The 20261-nt window shown below is 41.0% G+C and overlaps 1 protein-coding gene across 5 annotated transcripts in view; it reads left to right on the top strand.

Moving 5' to 3' along the window:
* erbin (erbb2 interacting protein) overlaps positions 1-20261 on the top strand; it is a 280745-nt gene that overhangs the window by 225441 nt on the left and 35043 nt on the right. For all 5 annotated transcript variants that reach the window (XM_070879386.1, XM_070879413.1, XM_070879395.1 and 2 more), the window contains 5 exons: positions 1622-1795; positions 2794-2979; positions 7106-7220; positions 11226-11400; positions 14064-15666. In XM_070879386.1, coding sequence (XP_070735487.1) covers positions 1622-1795; positions 2794-2979; positions 7106-7220; positions 11226-11400; positions 14064-15666 — 2253 coding nt within the window. The remainder of the gene's footprint in view (positions 1-1621; positions 1796-2793; positions 2980-7105; positions 7221-11225; positions 11401-14063; positions 15667-20261) is intronic.

A 20261-nucleotide genomic window follows, 5' to 3' on the forward strand; every position in this document is an offset into this window, starting at 1 on the left:
CTCTACATTAAATTTCATCTGCTATGTGGCTGCCCATTTTACCAGTCTGACTATGTCTTCCTGATATCTGTTACTATCCTCATTGTTTACTACATTTCCAGGTTTCATATCATCTGCACACATTGAAATTATGCTGAAATTGTAACTGTTTCGAAGTTCAGATCATTAATATATATTTTTTTTAAAGTTTGGTCCTAATACTGACCCCTGGGGGAACACCACTGTATCTTCCCTACAGTCTGGAAAAACAACTGTTCACCACAATTCTCTACTTTCTGTCCCTTAACCAATTTTGTATCCATGTTGCCACTATCCCTTTAGTTCCATGGGCTTTAATTTTGCTGGTCTGTTATGTGGTACTTTGTCAACACCTTTTGAATGCCCATATACACAACGTCAACCAACCTACACACTCCTCAATCCTTTCCATTACTTCATCAAAGAACTTGATTAAGTTAGTCAAACATGATTTGCATGTAACAAAAATCTGTGCTGATTTTCAATAACTGTATTTATATAGCACCTTTCACATAGTAAAATGTCCCAAGAGCTTCACAGAAGAGTTATCAACCAGATCACCATGGACACAGCTTTAGTGAATGGCCACAAAATGATGGCTTGTTTGTCAATGGCTTTGGAAATTTTGCTAGTGAGTTCCAGAGGTGTGTAATAGGCAACAAAATAGTCAGTAGAATGAAATAAAAGCAGAACATACTGAAAGTCTCAGTCTCTGTGGCGAGAAAAACAGAATTAACGTTTCAGCTCAGTAGAATGACTTTGCTTAAACAAGTCAAGAAAATTGAAAAAATATTTATTAACAACAGCCTCCATAATTTTAGAAAATGCCAATGTTAATGGCAATAGTAGTTAGAAGGGACACTTTGCTTATGAATAGGGGAGGGGAGTTCTTCAGAAAATATCCTAATAGCCTAGGGTGGTTCTAGCTCAAAAGGGAGCAGGAAACTTATCGGAAGTTTCCCCAGTGTTTGAAGTTGAGATGACAATGTGTCTAGCTGACTACACTACCCAAACGGCATTTGAAAGTAGTGTGCTATAGAAGTTGTGGTACAATGACATGCTTGTGAAGAGTTAATTTTTGACTATGAAAGACAATGATGTATGTTCAGTTCACGTACGTTTTTGGAACACTGAAAAGTCGTTGTAAATGAGTGTTCCATGTAAAGGTTTGGGTTTAAATAGTTTATCAAATAGTTCCTCTAATTATCAAGGATTTGTTTTAAAAAGAACTAGCAGCATATTGCATCTTCAATCTGATAGCATCTGCAGTAGCTTGAACAATCATGTTAAAGTTTTTATTTGGACATTATAATTTTTATTATTATAGGGGATTAAATAGTCTAGGAGTCCTATGTATCAGGGCTTGTATATAGAGGAACTGAAATATCTTCAGTTGTGTAACTGAGATCCTGATTTGACCAGTAAATTGTCCTGCTGCTACCAGAATGCAGAACAGCAACAGTAGGCCAGTAAAGCAACTGCATGTTTTTGTTTTTATTGAAATGTATTGAACCTCAGGAAAAGCTGTTGCCCAGTTTGCCTGTGCTGCTACAGAATCGATTAGTTGCCAGTGGAACTTACTACTCCTATTGTTCACATGCAGGAAGGTAACTTGAAAAGGTATCCAACACCGTATCCTGATGAACTCAAAAACATGGTTAAAACTGCACAGAGTGTGGTGCATAGGTTAAAGGATGATGGAACATCAGATGATTCTGGAACTGAAATGAAGCAGAATGATGTCCGATCAGTCACAACCAAAAGTTCTGGCGTCGAGGTGAGAAATTACAGCATTAAGTGTTACCATGTAAATAGATGTTTGTGTCGTTCAGTCATTAGTTTTTTCTATTTTCTCTGGCACAATCCTTCAAAAATTTCAAAATATATATTTTAGTCCAGGTAGATGTAACTAAACTTTAAGACAATTTCTTGTATAAGCACATACAACACGCGTGTGTTATATTTGTGCACAGCGCAGTATTTCAGACTTCAAAGATATAAAATTTGAACATTTAACTAAGTGACTAATTTTAATGGTCAGCTAGTGTGTCAACCTCCTAGCAAAAGATATTGACACATTCTCCTTTGTTGTCTGTCTCCAAAACATAACACCAATTTTCTGGTTGTCAAAAGATTATTTTTTAGAATCGCTACGTTTATTGTTGTAACTCTGCCATCATGGTGGTGGGATGCAACAAATGTGATAATTGAAAATGTGTTTGTACATGCACAGAAGGAATTTTTTTTTAAAGGGGCTGATGCATTTGATCCCATTCGGGGGTCTCTCTTTTTTTGAGCTTATAACCTATCCCAAAACACATGTACAGACACGACTCCCGACTCCCAAATTCCTTTTTAGGTAAAAATGCATTTAGCACTGTTTTCTCTAAATTTGATTAGATTGGATTGTAACTGCCATTGGCAATATAATTATTTTCCTGACATAAATGGAAGTTTTTTTCTTCAATTGTCTTTAATTTGAAAGATTGTTGTATACTTTAAGAATTTAGGTAGTGCTTCAATAGAAGCTTAAGCTGCATCTGACAGTTTATTGTATCCAACCTGTAGCATGACATCAAAATGAATGTGTTAATTTGTTGTTCCTATTCTTCTCCTTTAGATATAGTTTATGTAAAATGGCGCATTTGAATAAAACCGCTGTCATGTTTCATCAAACTGTAGCTCTGCATTGCAAGAAATATAAAATTTCTTCAGAATCCTTAATCACTGGAGAAGTGCATCCAGTTACAATAAAAATCAATGCTGTATTCTTAGGTAACGGAGTGTACTATAGAATACATCAAATCATCAGAAGATTTTGAATTGAATTTTTTGGGAAACTGCATAAAGAAAACCATTGAGCAAGACCTGAGTGACCATGTGGAAAATACCCAAACAAATGCAGTTGTGGATGATACTGAGGATATGAGCACAGCTGCCAACGATGACGATGTACTTGAGGTATGTCGGTAACTGTTGCGATCAGAGTTCACTGGTACCAGTGCCTGTCATTTATTTTCTAAAACTTAAGTACAAGCTAGGCTAATGTCTGTTCATAGTCCAGCTGTTCTGATTTTCATTTACTTTTCATAAATACAAGTTGAACCTCTCTAGTCCGGGACACACTAGTCCGGCAACCTCCATGGTCAGGCTTCATTCCCGGCAGGGGGTCGTGACCCGCACTGTGTCCTGGGGCTGGCTGTTCCTCTTCTCTTCTCCCCTCCTCGGTCAGGTTGGAGTGTTGTCAGCAGTACCCGGTAAGTTTTTCATGTAGTGGTTCACTTCGGGCGGAGACACCAACTCTCGAAGCAGCGGGGTCAATGTGGGGGGACATCAATGAAGTGTCGCCGTGGGCTGCAGGTCAGCCGAGAAAGATCGACAGTGTTTACAGTGGAGTATAAATCCTTCCAACTGATGTGAAGTCCAATGTCTGATGCTCTAGGCGATGAGACTCTGGGCTCAGCGCCCTCCCGAGATACTTCCTCCACTTGGGGCGGTATTTTTGATGGCAAAGCCAACTCTCTGGGGGCGGCGTTCTTCCTCTGGTTTCCCTTTCCAGAAAGTGGTGTAACCTCCACCTTGTTCCTTGAGCTGGCCTTCCCCTGCCCACTGGGTCTCGGTTAGGGCGGCGATGTCGATATCAAAGCATCTAAGTTCCCAGGCAACTATGGCAGTGCGGCGTTGAAGTTGTCCATGAGGGTCCTGACGTTCCAGGTCCCGAACTTCATGTTCGAGGAAAGGAAGATGCAAGTGCGTGAGTTCTTTTAACGTGGGGTGGTCGTTGCGCACTGGCTACCACACATGTTTAGCTGAGCAAGACCAGGGTGTTAACGAGCTGTAGGCTCGTTTATTTCATTCGTTTTCATTCACATGTACTACACAAAGGAGAACGGGCAGGGATGTGTCCGATCTGCGTGTTGAAGTGCATTGCTTTAATTGTCAGTGCCAATCGTGTTTCATTGCCACCGAGCAGAATGAGTTTGTGAAATAAAACAGACATGTTTTACCCACCTGTAGTTTTATCATGTTTTAATCCAACTAGAATCCATCCGTCTATTTCTCATTTTTTGTGTGTGTGCGAATCATACATCAGTTATTTTTTAAAATTTATTTAAAAACTGATATTGACGATTGGGCATGTTTTGTAGTTGAAAGGATAAAGTCGGCTGAAGTATTGCAGACTTTCTGAACTATTGCTTAAAACAATGAAAATTGCTCATCGAAAACAAACACTCAATATCAGACATTGGACTTTCTATCAGTTGGAAGGATTTATACTCCGCTGTAAACACTGCCGATCTTTCTCAGCTGATCTGCAGCCCACAGCGACACTTCATTGATGTTCCCCATAGGTACACATTGACCCCGCTGCTCCGAGAGTTGGTGTCTCCGTCCGAAGTGAACCATTACATGAAAAACTTATCGGGTACTGCTGACAACCCTAGGGTCGGTGTGACCTCCCGTTGTCCGGCAAATCCTCTTATCCGACACAGGCTAGGTCCCAAGGGTGCCGGATAAGAGAGGTTCAACCTACACTAGAACTTGTTCTTTTGCTCTTTAGTCTTTCTTTTTCTTAGTTTAATTTTGTCATTTTTATTTAGATTTCTAATTTTGTTTTGGCTGTTTGATTTTATTGCTTTGCTTTCAAACAAAACAGCGATCATTCCTGTCAGTACAGTATTATAGTTACTCTAGTATTGTACTGTAGATTTTAAACTTTATTTAGAAATGATGTGCCATTTGCTATCTGGGATAAATCTTCAACTCAATGAATATACAGATTTTCATGTATGGATGGTCAGGAGCAGCATTATAGTGCATTGTTTAAACAAAAACCTTTTTGACTTAAAAAAAAAGTACTGGGTTTTGTTTGAGAAAGCAAGATGTACCACCTTCTATATATGTGATTATACATGCATACGTATTCAGTTAAATGGATACCCAAGCAAAGGGTGGTGAGGAGAAGTATAAATAAATCAGATTTCTGTGAATAAACTTTATTTCTGTGATTTAATATCTTTAGAAAAGAAAAAGAATGAAGCTGCATTTATATAGTAGTTTTACTTCCATTGATCTTTCAAATTGTTTCACAGCCAATGAATTAAATTTGAAGAGCAATCAATGTTGTAATGTTGACAAAAATGGCAGCCAACTTCCCACAAACAACAATGAGATAAATTGCGAGTTGTTATAATTGGCAGTGTTGATTGTGGGATAAATGCTGGTCAGGATACCAGGAAAGCTTCCCTGCTGTTCCTCATCTAAAGTCATAAGACCTATTGTGTCCACATGAATAAGTGCACAGGGTCACAGTTTAATATGTCATCTGAAAAACCAAGGAGAAACTAAGGAAAGAGGGGAAAAGGTGCTGCACCATGCTTCTGTCGTAGCTGAACATGTTCATGTATTTTTGTTCACCTTTGAGGCTGCGTATTCAAACTTAATTTGCATAATCTGATTTGAAATGTGGCTGCATACAGGATACTGGAGAGATTAATAATATCAATACACTATTTAGAGAGTGCTTTTGTGAATTGAAAATGTCATTTAAATAGCAGATTGGAGGGTTTCAGAAATATTGAGATTTTAGCACATTTCTTCAAGTAAAAACATTGTATCATCAGCAATAACTTATATTTATATAGCACCTTTAATATAGTAAAATATCCCAAGGCGCTTGAAAAGGAATGTTTTATAAGACAAAAAAATTTGACACGGGCAGTCGGGTTTTGGATGACCTCAAGTTTATGTAGGGTAAAACGTGGGAGGGCAGCCAAGAGTGTTTTGGATTGTCAATTCTAAAGGTAACAAAGGCGTGGATGAGAGATTCAGCAGCAGATGAGCTGAGGCAATGGGTGGAGATGGGCGATGTTATGGAGGTGGAAATAGGTGGTCTTCGTTGTGGCGCAGATATGTGATCAGAAGCTCATTTCCATTTCAAATATGACCCAAAAGTTTGCGAACAGTCTGCTTCCGCCTCAGACACATGCTAGGGAGAGGGATGGAGTCTGTGCCTAGGGAACAGAGTTTGGGCAGCGACCAAAGGCAATGTACTGTCTGTCGGACAAGCAGTCTGACAATTTAGAGACCATGGAGGGGTCGCGAGAAGTGGTGGCGAGATGGAACTGGGTATCATCAGCGTACATGTGAAAACTGACTCCGTGTTTTCGGATGACATCGCCGAGTGGCAGCATATAGATGAGAAATAGGAGGGGCCCAAGGATAGATGCTTGGGGGACATCAGAGGTAATGATGCAGGAGTGGGAAGAGAAGCCATTGCAAATGATTCTCTGGCTATGATTAGATAAATAGGATAAATTAGATAAATGTGACCAGGCAAGTTCATTCCTACTCAGCTGGACGACAGTGGAGTGGTATTGGTGGAGGAGGATGGAGTGATCAACCATGTCAAAGGCTGCAGACAGTTCGAGAAGGATGAGGAGGGATAGTTTACCTTTGTCACAGTCACAGAGGATGTCATTTGTGACTGAGAGCTGTTTTGGTACTGTGGTATGAAGGGAAATCTTCGCTTCAATTACGACTTTATTACACAACAACCATTGCTCTTTCAGAATAAGGAAAGCTACAGTGACTGAATCACTGCTGACCCACAATCTAAAGACATGGGCTGCCATAGGTAGCAAAAGGATGTGCAAGAAAAATACCATTTGAGCAACAGCTAATCTAATAAATCAGCTGATCCCAAGATGCTTAAGTGCAAGACGGTTCAAAGTCTGACTTGCTTTCATTGTATTTGTTGGAAGCTGTTGTAAAGGTCGCCGACTCAATGGATAAATACCCTTGTTGTACAGGTCCAAATAGATCAGCTGATCCAAAATTTCCACTGATCTCGACCCGTATGGCTCGATACCTTCAGCAGCTGCTAAAATTGGGAAATGTGTGTAATCTAGTTTATGTCCAATGGAACATCTTTTTAGAAAGTTTACAGGTTTTTAATTATTTTTAAACTTCTAAAAATCTATAATGGCAAATGCATCCTAATGTTTTGCATGTGCTTCAGAATTTTTTTTTGAATTATATGGTATTCAAACAGCTTTTTATTTCCTCCCTTGTTCTGCTTTGACAGGATTCTGAGAACACTTCTTCTGACGAAGAGATGAAGATGGCGGAATTAAGGCCACCCTTAATTGAGATACCAATCACTCAACCAAAAGTTGTTGCACTGAGTAAAGAGAAAAGAGGTTGGTTAAGATTGGGCGAACTAACATCCAAAATAAATGAAAGAAAAGACTGCATACTTGAGGCTTTTTCACTGTTCCTTTCCAAATAGATAGTACCTAACAAAATCCATTGGTGATGCAGCAGTTAATGCTTACATTTAATTTAGAAAGAGTCTTGCTTCTCTACCCTTCTTAAATATAAAGTTGTTCAAACAGAGGAGCTGGGTTTTACTATACTTGGCTAAATGTTGGCTGATGTTCTAACTGTATGAAGAGTTATTGTGCTGGGCCATATGAGGGAGCTAAATCAACATGACAATTTAACCAGTGAAGCATGCTGAGTTTGTTCCAGACACTGATGTTCCACTCTCAACATTTAACTCCGTATCAATTGTAAACTGGTTCCCTGATGTCATCAGCTCTGGTTCTTTTCTAATGCAAGGGAAAGTTTGTAATTGTATCATAATTACTTAACCCCCTTTTAATATAAGGATTGGATTCCCTCGCGAAAGCAGGATCATCATCATAGGCAGTCCCTTGGAATCGAGGAAGACTTGCTTCCACTCTTTAAGTGAGTTCTTTGGTGGCTGAACAGTCCAATACGAGAGCCACAGACTCTGTCACAGGTGGGACAGATAGTGGTTGAGGGAAGCGATGGGTGGGACTGGTTTGCCGCACGCTCTTTCCGCTGTCTGCTTGATTTCTGCATGCTCTCGGCGTTGAGACTCGAGGTGCTCAGCGCCCTCTCGGATGCACTTCCTCCACTTAGGCCGGTCTTGGGCCAGGGACTCCCAGCTGTCAGTGGGGATGTTGCATTTTATCAGGGAGGCTTTGAGGGTATCCTTGTAGCATTTCCACTGCTTACCTTTGGCTTGTTTGTCATGAAAGAGCTCCGAGTAGAGCACCTGCTTTGGGAGTCTCGTGTCTGGCATGCGAACAATGTGACCTGCCCAGCGGAGCTGATCAAGTGTGATCAGTGCTTCAATGCTGGGGATGTTAGCCTGAGTGAGGACGCTGATGTTGGTGCGCCTGTCCTCCCAGGGCATTTGTAGATGTTGCTGGTTCACTTTTTGTTCTCCCCCAGGGTTTTATACTGAGAGCCTGAGATCCATGTGCATTATAAACAGCCTTTTCCTCCATATCTTTCTCCATCAGACACACTATATTACAGGATCATTCTTCACTCTCCCTCAGGTGAATCTGCTGCGGAGATCCATTTACTCCAAATTTGTTTTCATTGTTTTCTAACTTTAATTACTGATTTCATCAGATTTACCCTTTGAATTGTGTATACATGTTAACTAAGAAATAAATTATTTTTTGTTCTACTTTGAGCAAAAGTACCTAAGGTACATCTTATTGATTTACAACTGAATTGAATACATTGGAAACATTGTTGTAGAATCAATGCTATGTGTAATATGTTTTTAAAGATCACAACAATAACCTGCATTTACATAGCACCTTTATCATAGCAAGACATCCCAAGGTGCTTCAGAGCATATTCAGACAAAACCAAGCCACATGAGATATTAGGACAGCTGACAGAGGTAGGGAAAGGAGAAGGGAGTAGTTTCGAGAGGCAATTTCAGAGTTTGGGCCTGGACAGTGAAGGCACAGCTGCCAGTAGAGGGTGAAGGAAATCGAGGCTACACATTGGAGGGGAACGAAGGGTTCTGGGAGGTTTGTAGGGCTGGAGGAGGTCTGGCACGGTCAAGGAAGGATTTTAACATGTGAATGAGAATTTTAAAATTGAGGCGATGCTGGACCAGGAGCCAATGTAGGCCAGTGAGCACAGGGGTGATGGGTGAACAGGACTTGGTTTGAGTTAGGATACGGGCAGCAATATTTTGGATGAGTTCAAATTTATGGAGGGTGGAAGATGGGAGGCTGGCCTGGAGAGTATTGGAATTATACGTCTGGAGACAAGAAAAGCATGGATGAGGATTTCAGTAGCAGATGGGAGATATTACAATGGTGAATCCACTTTTGGAGTATGGTGTAAAGTTTTGGTCACCCTACCTTATAAAGGTATTAAAAGGGATTTGGACCAGGAGGATTCCAGGCCTTGGGCAATTAAATTATGAAGGAAAAGTCAAACTAGTAAATTTACTTTTGCTCGAGTGAAGAAGATGGAGGAGAGACACAATGTAGATCTACAAAACATTGAACGGTTGAATTAACTTGGACAATGTGTTTAGGATTAGAGAATACAAGTCCAAAATTCACAAGCATGGTTCGAGATTAGAAAAATACTTTGCCTCGCCCCCTCAGGCTGGTGCACATGTGGAACAGACTCTCAAAAAAGTTAGTTGATTCTGAGTCAACACCTCTGGGGGAAAAAGTATCTGTTGAGCAGGGGGACTAAGGTTTAGAGAGAGATTAATAGCACTGCCTCAGTTTTTTTCCCCCCCATAGGGAAGGTCCCCTGTTCTTGTGATCTCCATTGGCTCCCGGTTGCCCCACGCCACCAATTTAAAATTCTCATCCTCGCTTTTAAATCCTTTCCACGCCCATCTTCATTTCTGTCTCTGTAATCACTTCCAGCCTTTGCAACCTCTCTGAACTTTCCACTAATAACTCTTGTAGACCACCACCCCTCTTCGCTTTCACCCCACCATTGGTGGTCATGCCTTCAATTACATCGATTCTGCATGAGCACTGTATTTAATTGTTTAATGTATCAGGTTTTCCTTTCTTGAAGGAGAAATGTACACTAAAATTGTGAAAATACTAGTTTATAAAGGGCTTAACTCAATCAGTGCTTGGAATTGTCGCCAATTGTGAGGAGAGAGATTAGGAGTATCTTGTAGGCAGTGAATTGTTGGAGCATGGAATATCTTGCCACAGATTAGTTGAAGTAGAGACGATTGCAACTCTTTAGTGAAAACTGGGTGAATATTTGAAGCAGAGGAAGATACAGGGCCACGGGGAGGTAGTGGGGCAGTGGGATTAGTTCTAAATTACTCTAGCAAACAACCGGGAGGCTGTCAGAAGCCCTGTTTTTAAACCTGCAAGGTGTAGAAGAGTTATGAGGTGCTCCCGATAGTAATGCAGTCCTGATGGCGTAAAAGAATAATGAACTTTGATGAGAAAAAAGTTATTTATAATTTAATGTTTATGTAAAAAAAAAATCCGCAAGCATCCACACTTGAATTTCAGAACACAGCAGAAACTTTGTTGTACTTGAAACATCTTGATGGAATATTCAACTATTTCAGCAACATGCAGTCATAAGGTTACATCCCATTTTCCCACAACGTTCTTCTTCAGTATTCTGAAACACCGACCAGTTGGGCCTGCAATGCAAACAGTAGATCCAGAAAGCAATATGCTCAAATGATTCAAACCCTAATTACAATCTACTTCAGCAGTGGATTCCAGGCAGTCAGCACTAATTAAGATGAGCCCCAACTGCCAAATCATTAGAACATATAAAAATGCATTGAAACATCTTATATTTTTGCCTTGGGTATATGTAAACAACGATGTCCTGAAATTTCATTTAATTAGGTGGACAACTTTGCCCCACTGTAGATTGTTTTCTAGAAAGTCGCAAACATTAGTTTCTGGTGTAAATGTTACTATTAGGTTAGGCAATGGGAACACAAAAATAAACCCAGCAGCTGATGCAAAGATTAAAAACCTGCATGATTCGAAATCTGTAATCTAATCTCTGCATTCAGGTGTTATTTGATCTTTATTTGTAGTTTGAGATTATCATAACATCTTGGTTTCGATAAGCATCCAGTGATTTACATTGGTTTATGCTCTAGTTTATTTTTTAGTATCTTCTCCGCCACCCCCCCCCCCCCCCCCCATTCTTTCACATGTGAGCCTTGGTGTGGAGTTTAGTTGGGCTTTTGGAATAGGAAAACCATCTTGCCAAGGTCAGTGGGATCTTACAGTTCCACCATATCCATGATCATGGAATGTATTTCTATTTGTGTGTGTGTGTGTGTGTGTGTAATTTATCTATGTATTTGAATACTTTCTCCTCTCTATCTCTTTTTTAAAAAAAAAAAGATGATGCTGATTCCTTATTTGGGGAGATAATTCCAAACAGTAATCAGAACAACAGTAATTGTTCGTCGCCATCCAGGATATCGGATACAGTTTCCTTCAACACCGAAAGTAGCCAGGAGACCTTGCAGTCTACCCCTGACAAAGATGCTAAAACTACCATCCCACTTCTAAAAAGGTAAAACCCATTGGACTGGTAAGAGAAATTACCCTCGACTTTCAGGCAAAAGAAAAGATGGGATGAAATGTTCATGCACTGTCCTAGTAAATGGGTTTTCAATATGTATGAATTATCGAGAGCAAGGAAATTAAATTTTGTACAATGTTTGAGATCTCTACAAAAAATAATTGCCCTGCCAGATGAGGAATTTATCTCATTTTTGTGTTGACAAATTAGTCATTTAATGTCTATGGGCCCAAGTTTCCACATGATTTGCGCCTGATTTTTAGGAGCAACTGTTGGAGAACGGACTATCTTAGAAATCGCAATTCTCCACATTTTTTTTTCTGCAGTTCTAGTCAGGTAGAACAGTTCTACTTTGGAACAGAATTTTTTCTTCAAAAGGGGGCGTGTCCGGCCACTGACGCCTGATTTCAAAGTTTCCACAGTGAAAACGTACTCCAAACTAAAGTAGAATGGAGCAAGTGAAGATTTTTGTAGAACTGAAAAAACCTGTTCTACACATTAAAAAATCAGGCGCAGGTTTCAAATTAGGCGTCCAGAACGAGGTGGGGGTGGAGGGGGGGGAGGGAACTCATTAAATTCTACAATCAATCCTTATTTATACTTCTGCAAATATTATACAAATAAATCCAACCTGAATAAACATTTATAAGCAAAGAAAAGATTAAATAAACCATCTTCCTACCTGTGTGAAAGTGCTTCAGCCATCGTTCAAAGGAAACTGCCGTTTGTTGCCGCGCAGGGGAGGGAGGGGAAGGAGACAGCAGCTTGTTGCCGCGCAGGGGAGGGAGGGGAAGGAGACAGCGGCTTGTTGCCGCGCAGGGGAGGGAGGGGAAGGAGACAGCGGCTTGTTGCCGCGCAGGGGAGGGAGGGGAAGGAGACAGCGGCTTGTTGCCGCGCAGGGGAGGGAGGGGAAGGAGACAGCGGCTTGTTGCCGCGCAGGGGAGGGAGGGGAAGGAGACAGCGGCTTGTTGCCGCTCAGGGGAGGGAGGGGAAGGAGACAGCGGCTTGTTGCCGCGCAGGGGAGGGAGGGGAAGGAGACAGCGGCTTGTTGCCGCGCAGGGGAGGGAGGGGAAGGAGACAGCCGTTTGTTGCTGCGGAGGGGAGGGAGGGGAAGGAGACAGTGAGAAGGGAAGCCTCAGTGCTGATGGCAATGTGATTTTATTAAAAAATTTTCAAAAATTAAACGGCTACAAAGAACTACAAAAATGGCCGAGTGCCAATGTTTTCTTCACACTGAGCATGCGCGAATGCTCCATCGCGCACGCGCAGCGTTGCCAGCAGGAAAAAAACTAATTTAAATAGTACCCGCCCCCTCCCACTTACAAAATCGGCACAAGTGTAGTCTCCGCCCCCCTGGGCGCCACGCCAAACAGACAAGGAGCTGCAAAGCGCTCGAGAATAGCGCGTTTTTTTTCTGGCGCCGTTTTGGGCGCGAAAAACGGGCGCCCAGCTCGGAGGGGTGCCCGTTTTTTATCCTGTGGAAACTTGGGCCCTATATACTGTGCAGTATCATTTTTTATAATTTCCTTGAAAATTATACTTTCCCACTGAATGCAATTATCAACTCTATCAAAACTTTTAATTCTACAGCATGCGCAAGAAAAAAAACTTGCAGGGCACAATTACTGTAATGATTGAATAGCCTCATCCTTGCTGTGTGAACACCGTGCACAGTGGCCTCAATCAATAGAACTGGGAATGGGCTTGATTCTCTCGTGCACTGTGGAAGCAAGGTCAGATTGTGGGCTCATGTATGAATGTAGCAAGCAAATACTCATAGGAGCACTGTCCATGTGATATCTTCCCCATCCCCCTTTTCTGGATGAGGGTCAGGTTTAGGTTCGTTTAATTCTAGTTTGTCAAATTTATTCCCATACTTTCAAATAATGAGGTGGACCATGCTGTCGATAGATCTTCAACCGTTTTGGCCATCAGCAACTTTCGAAAAGAAAACACAAAAATATGTGGTACAAAGTCAATTGTTGACAACTTAGTTTTTGTCATTTAACAAATGGTTATTTGTACAACTCTGCAAAAAGAAAAAATAATCACAAGCAACCTCTACTAACGCATGTAAGTAAGAATTCAATGGTAGGAAACTAATTCTGGAGTAGGCCTTCATCCTTTGCGTATCACAAAACGTTAAGAACACTGCACCATTTGGCATTTTAAATTTGTAGTGGGGAAATTTACTTTTCACAATAGGTGGAATATCTGCAGGGGCACAATTTCAAATAGAATAATTTTTCATGCGATGTGAAATGAGAAAGTAAATATGTAGCCCTGCTGTAAAATTTTTTTTTTGCTTGTGGAAACTTATCTTGACGCAGCATTAAAAGAGTTGCAGTTTTTCAACATCACTTATCATTGGAGATCACAGATCTGGAATTTGCTGTTCCAAGAAATTTCCAAAATCAAAATTCAGTACCGAACTTGTGTTCATACAGTAAGTCGAACGGCTTCATCCTTCAAGTTAGCTATCCTTAATTACAGACTATTGTACAGTTTATCCATTGTTGCTTGATTATCATTGTGAAATGCAATAACCTATTCTATGTATATAAAAATAATAAGCTGGTGCTACTGAAATTGGCTATTTTCCTTTTTATTTACTTTCCTTATTGTTTCTAAGGTGCTTTTAATGTTGTTTGCAGGAACAATCGAGGTGGTCTTTGTGAAACCTCTCCACTACTACAAAATGGAACAAGCCCACCACTTCACAGTGTTGTGAAAAGTCATGAGAGAGTTGATTCTCCTACAGGAAACAAAGAAGCCATTAAATTGTCTGAATTTGAATTCAATGTTGAGGAGAAACTCTCTCTTCTGGAGAGAGAGATTGATCTGAATAGTAGTACACAGCAATACCAGAAATTGCTCAAGATTGGCATGAATAAGAATGAGCTTGCTGCAGAGGATGTGGTTCAGAGATTAGATCCAGTAACTAAATCTAACAGTAGTGTTGATGGAGGGATGAACGTCATTGAACAAGCATCAGGAAATACTTTGAAAGGTAATGCAAGGCAAATAACAGAGAATTTAAAGAATGGAAATGAAGTTCCTATTACTTTCCCTCAAAATCAAATAAATGGACGCCCAGAGGAAATTAAACCACCTCAATTCCATACTGAACCAGGACAACAATTTTCACCTGGTCTATTTTCAAATGTTGATGTAGCTATCTCGAGGAGTACTGAAGAGTTGTCCCCACAGAGGGAGTGTCCTCGAGGGCCAGTTGTCAAATCTCACAGTATAACACACATTGAGACAGGGGGGTTAAAAATTTATGATATTATCAATGACAATGGACCACATGAGCAAAGTGTAATGGTAAGGATGCCACCTATAGCTGGACAAGGGCAAAATATAATCCGTAGCAAGTCAGCAAGTCTTCTGAGCGACCAGTCATTGCAACCATTCACTGGAAATTCTGCATCATCATCAGATCTTATGTCATGCAAAAAAGCAGTGTACACATTTGATCAAAACTTTAACCCTCAAGGCATCAGTTTAAAGAGAGGACCTGTAGCTGTTGCACAGATGCCTCCAGTACCTCAGTACAATGTCCAGTACAGCAGCAGTGCAATAACCAAAGAGAACGTGTGGCCACAAAGACCAGCATTTCAAACAGAACAAGGTAATATAGCATCCCAGCACCTTCAGAGATCTGAGACACTTGACAATGCCAATTATGTAAAGCATTCTGCAAACATGAACTTCTCTAATCGCAATAATGCCCAATCCAATATGTCTTACAACATGCAGCCAAGGATAGGACCTCGACAGGTGGAAATGTGGGGATGCCCACCAAACGAGAGATTGATTCAGGCCAGTCAGAGGCCCACCTTGCAGAGACAGAGCAGTGTCTCATCCACTTCCTCTGTTACTCTTCCTGAAGCCCATCACTGTAGGCGAGTTCCAGCACCTGAGGCGGATTATATGACCTACAGGGATTTGCATACGCTCGGAAGAGGCCCCCAGATAGTTCAGGGCTCACAAAGACCACTATCTGCAAGGACTTATAGTGTTGATGGTCCAAATGCATCCAGGCCTCAGAGTGCACGGCCACATGTAACTGATGTTCCAGAGAGAACAATGTCTGTCAGCGATTTCAATTACTCACGGACTAGTCCGACTAAAAGACCTAATGTGAGGGTGAAATCTGAGCACTCGCTTCTGGACGCACAGGGGCCCAATAAGGTGCCACCTGATTGGAGGGAGCAGGTGCTGCGTCACATTGAAGCCAAAAAGTTAGAAAAGGTATGTACCCTCTTGTAATTACTTCAATCAAACCTTTCATGTGTTAGGTGAAAAGAATCAGTTATAGTTATAAGTATTGTAACAGTGATATTGCATGTTAATGCTTGGAACACTTGCAAATAAATTTATGCACATGATTCCAAGCTCATTAATAGGTCACTATAATAACCTAATGATTCATTTACCTATACTTTTCTATTTTTTCTAATATCTGATCATATTCGTACCAAACCTGTGCTAGTTGGTTAGTGAATATAGATTTTGGTACAGGTTTAATACAAATACATCATCTTTAGTAGTATGTGCACTTGAAAGTTTGGAAACTTGCAAGTTTTCAAAAACATTCCTAAAATTGCAGTATTCCTTTTAAAATAGACGTGCTGCTAGTTGTTGAGTTATGAATCAAGTGTGTTAGTAAGTATGAGAAGTGATGAGTATTAAAGTTGCTGGGTTTTCAGTAGACAATTTAGGTTGAATAGCTATCATGGTATAGAGGCAGTTTCTCGATTACCGAATGATTATTGCAGATTCAGAAATTCTGAAGTAATTATATGTCTTGTTTTAAAATTGTTGTCTTAATAATTGACTGGGTTTCACGCATTATAAAAAAAAATAAAAATTTGCAATGTGAAGGTTTTCAATTAACTTTTACCTCTTGGATGGATTTTTTTAAAATCTGAGCTTTGGTATGATTTTAAATAGCTGATTAAACATTTTCAGGTAAACATCATACCATGTGATGCAGGTTTCAGTAATTAATTAAAAAAAAAAGTTTTCTATTGATTGGGTGCCCAGTCTTGCTGTGAATTCATTGTTGCTTATTTGTGGTTCTGTTGGCTGACTTGAAGAGTTCTGATTTAGAATTATTTAATGCAGGAGGTGGTCAACAATTTATAAAATGCAGGCACATGATATCTTGGAGGGGTGGCATGGGGATATAGTTTGTCAAGTTTTCTGGTAGTTTTTAAATGTGTGCATTCTGGAACCACTTTCAGATTTGGGGGGTGGGGGGGAAATATATTTGAAATAATTCTGATGGGTGGTATTTGAAAACATCAGCTTGTAAATGCACTTTTTGAGCTGGTTGTTTAGTTACTGACATGGAAAATATCTTGGAAAATATAAACTCAACTGCTAAAGTTTTGTACTGTTCCACAATCTCAAATTCTTAACAGTTCTACTTCGTAATAGAAATGTATATGTTTAAACCCCCACCCAAGTGGCAAAACACTGGTGGATTTATGCCTGGTCCAATGGCTGTGTCAGCCTTTCTGTTGATGGCCAAATGTTTGCAGTCAGCAGCGAAGCAAAGGCGCTCCCCACTGGCCCTGAAGCAAGCTAGTTAAGAAGATCTCATGACCTCTTTGGCGAGAAGTTTGCCTTTTTCAATGCTGTTAGTTTGCCGTTATTACCCACCTCAAATTCCGGGCCTATATTTTCTAATAACGTTAAATCATAAACAATTTACCTATGGACTTTAATAATATGAAAGTATTGTCTGAATTGGCATACTGTGAAAATGATTTTCTCCCTTTTCAACTGGATTATATATGAAAATTGTATATTGGGAACAATGTTCCCTCTAATTTTGTTTCCGTGCGTGGTCCCTTTAAATTTGCTGCTGCGCGGCCGCACATGCACGGCATTTTCCAGTGGCAACAGTTTGTGAGCGGCCTGCGCGGGACCTCCCAATTGTGTGACCACTTTAGGCGGGACGTTGGTCATAGAATCAGCTTTTGGTCACCTGTCCTAATAACTTCTCGTGGCTCAGTGTCAAATTTTGTTTGATAAAGCTCCTGTGAAGTGCCTTGTGACATTTTAAAACCTGAAAAGGCGCTATATAAATGCAAGTTGTTGTGTTTGTATTTTCATCAGATTTCAAAGCAATGTTGCACTTTTAAGATTTTTCTTTTTATAAGAGTGCATGTTTGACACTCAGTTTCCATCAGTGTAATACAACATTTGATCATCCATTATGCGATCTTAGGGCCCAATTTTGGCATGACCTGCATCAATTTTTTTTGGAGTAAGTTGGTTTTTCTGAGGTGAGTTTTAAAAAGAAAAAAAAACATTTTCCCCAATAAACCTGCTCCAGAGTAACTTAGTTAGGTACGATTTTTTTTTTGTTCAGTTCTTTTTTTCAAAGGGGGCCGTTCCAAGACACTTACGTCCGTTTTGGCCATTTATGCCACTTTGGCCAGCTAACACTTACACTGCCCTAAGTCGATTGGGTGTATGTGGCCAACTCTGAAAAACGTTGCGGGCAGTTAAGAAATTGGCACAGGTAAGTAAGTAAGGACTTGCACCCAAGCACCAAACATAAAAGTTAAAATAACTAAATAAAAATAAAGAAATCAGGTAAACAATTGATTAACAATTAAATATTTGAAGTAAATCCTACCTTAAGCCGGGGAAGGCAGCGGGCCGGCCTGTACAGGAGGCCATTCGGCGTGAGAGAGGGGCGGCTGAAAAAGACTCATCGGGAGGCTGGGGAGAGGGGTGGGAGAGGGAGGAAAGGCTGGGCTCATCGACATTGGATTGGGGGGTGGGAGGGAGAGGAAAAGGCTGGGCTCACCAGCATCGTGTTGGTGGTGGGGGGGGGGGGGGCATGAGGGAGAGGAAAGGCTGGGCTCGCCGACATCGGGTTGGGGGGTGGGAGAACATAAGAATTAGGAACAGGAGTAGGCCATCTAGCCCCTCGAGCCTGCTCCGCCATTCAATAAGATCATGGCTGATCTGGTCCTGGACACAGCTCCACTTACCCGCCCTCTCCCCGTAACCCTTAATTCCCTTATTGGTTAAAAATCTATCGATCTTTGACTTGAAAACATTCAATGAGCTAGCCTCAACTGCTTCCTTGGGCAGAGAATTCCACAGATTCACAACCCTCTGGGAGAAGAAATTCTTTCTCAACTCGGTTTTAAATTGGCTCCTCCGTATTTTGAGGCTGTGCCCCCTAGTTCTAGTCTCCCCCACCAATGGAAACAACCTCTCTGCCTCTATCTTGTCTCTCCCTTTCATGATTTTAAATGTTTCTATAAGATCACCCCTCATCCTTCTGAACTCCAACGAGTAAAGACCCAGTCTACTCAATCTATCATCATAAGGTAACCTCCTCATTTCTCGAATCAGCCTAGTGAATCGTCTCTGTACCCCTTCCAAAGCTAGTATATCCTTCCTTAAGTAAGGTGACCAAAACTGCACGCAGTACTCCAGGTGCGGCCTTACCAATACCCTATACAGTTGCAGCAACACCTCCCTGCTTTTTTGTACTCCATCCCTTTCGCAATGAAGGCCAACATTCCATTTGCTTTCTTGATTACCTGCTGCACCTGCAAACTAAATTTTAATTTGATTTTACGTTTTAAAGTTTAATTTGTTTTAATTGCCGGTGCTTTTAGTGTCCCCCTCCCCTTTTATAGAGGGCACTGGAAAAATTTGATTTTAGCGCCCCAAAAAAAAACAAAAACCAAAAAAAAAGGGGCCTTGAAAATGTCTGCTGTGTCACCCAGGTCGGGTGGCATGGTTTTAATGTTTTATGTTTTTGCAGGTTAACTCAAAAGAGTTTCATGCACAAGGACACCCAGGTCCCTCTGCACCGCAGCATGTTGTAATTTCTCCCCATTCAAATAATATTCCCTTTTACTGTTTTTTTTTCCCAAGGTGGATGACCTCACACTTTCCGACATTGTATTCCATCTGCCAAACCTTAGCCCATTCGCTTAACCTATCCAAATCTCCTTGCAGTCTCTCTGTGTCCTCTACACAACCCGCTTTCCCACTAATCTTAGTGTCATCTGCAAATTTTGTTGCACTACACTCTGTCCCCTTTTCTAGGTCATCTATGTATATTGTAAACAGTTGTGGTCCCAGTACTGATCCCTGTGGCACACCACTAACCACTGATTTCCAACCGGAAAAGGACCCATTTATCCCGACTCTCTGCTTTCTGTTCGCCAGCCAATTCTCTATCCATGCTAATACATTTCCTTTGACCCCGCGTACCTTTATCTTCTGCAGTAACCTTTTGTGTGGCACCTTATCGAATGCCTTTTGGAAATCTAAATACCACATCCATCGGTACACCTCTATCCACCATGCTTGTTATATCCTCAAAGAATTCCAGTAAGTTAGTTAAACATGATTTCCCTTTCATGAATCCATGCTGCGTCTGCTTGATTGCACTATTCCTATCCAGATGTCCCGCTATTTCTTCCTTAATAGTTTCAAGCATTTTCCCCACTACAGATGTTAAACTAACCGGCCTATAGTTACCGGCCTATAGTTACCTGCCTTTTGCCTGCCCCCTTTTTTTAAACAGAGGCATTACATTAGCTGCTCTCCAATCCGCTGGTACCTCCCCAGAGTCCAGAGAATTTTGGTAGATTATAACGAATGCATCTGTTATAACTTCCGCCATCTCTTTTAATACCCTGGGATGCATTTCATCAGGACCAGAGGACTTGTCTACCTTCAGTCTCGTTAGTCTGTCCAGCACTACCTCCCTAGTGATAGTGATCATCTCAAGGTCCTCCCTTCCCACATTCCTATGACCAGCAATTTTTGGCATGGTTTTTGTGTCTTCCACTGTGAAG

Source organism: Pristiophorus japonicus, chromosome 1 (assembly GCF_044704955.1).
Source record: "Pristiophorus japonicus isolate sPriJap1 chromosome 1, sPriJap1.hap1, whole genome shotgun sequence".
Classification (NCBI taxonomy): domain Eukaryota; kingdom Metazoa; phylum Chordata; class Chondrichthyes; family Pristiophoridae; genus Pristiophorus; species Pristiophorus japonicus.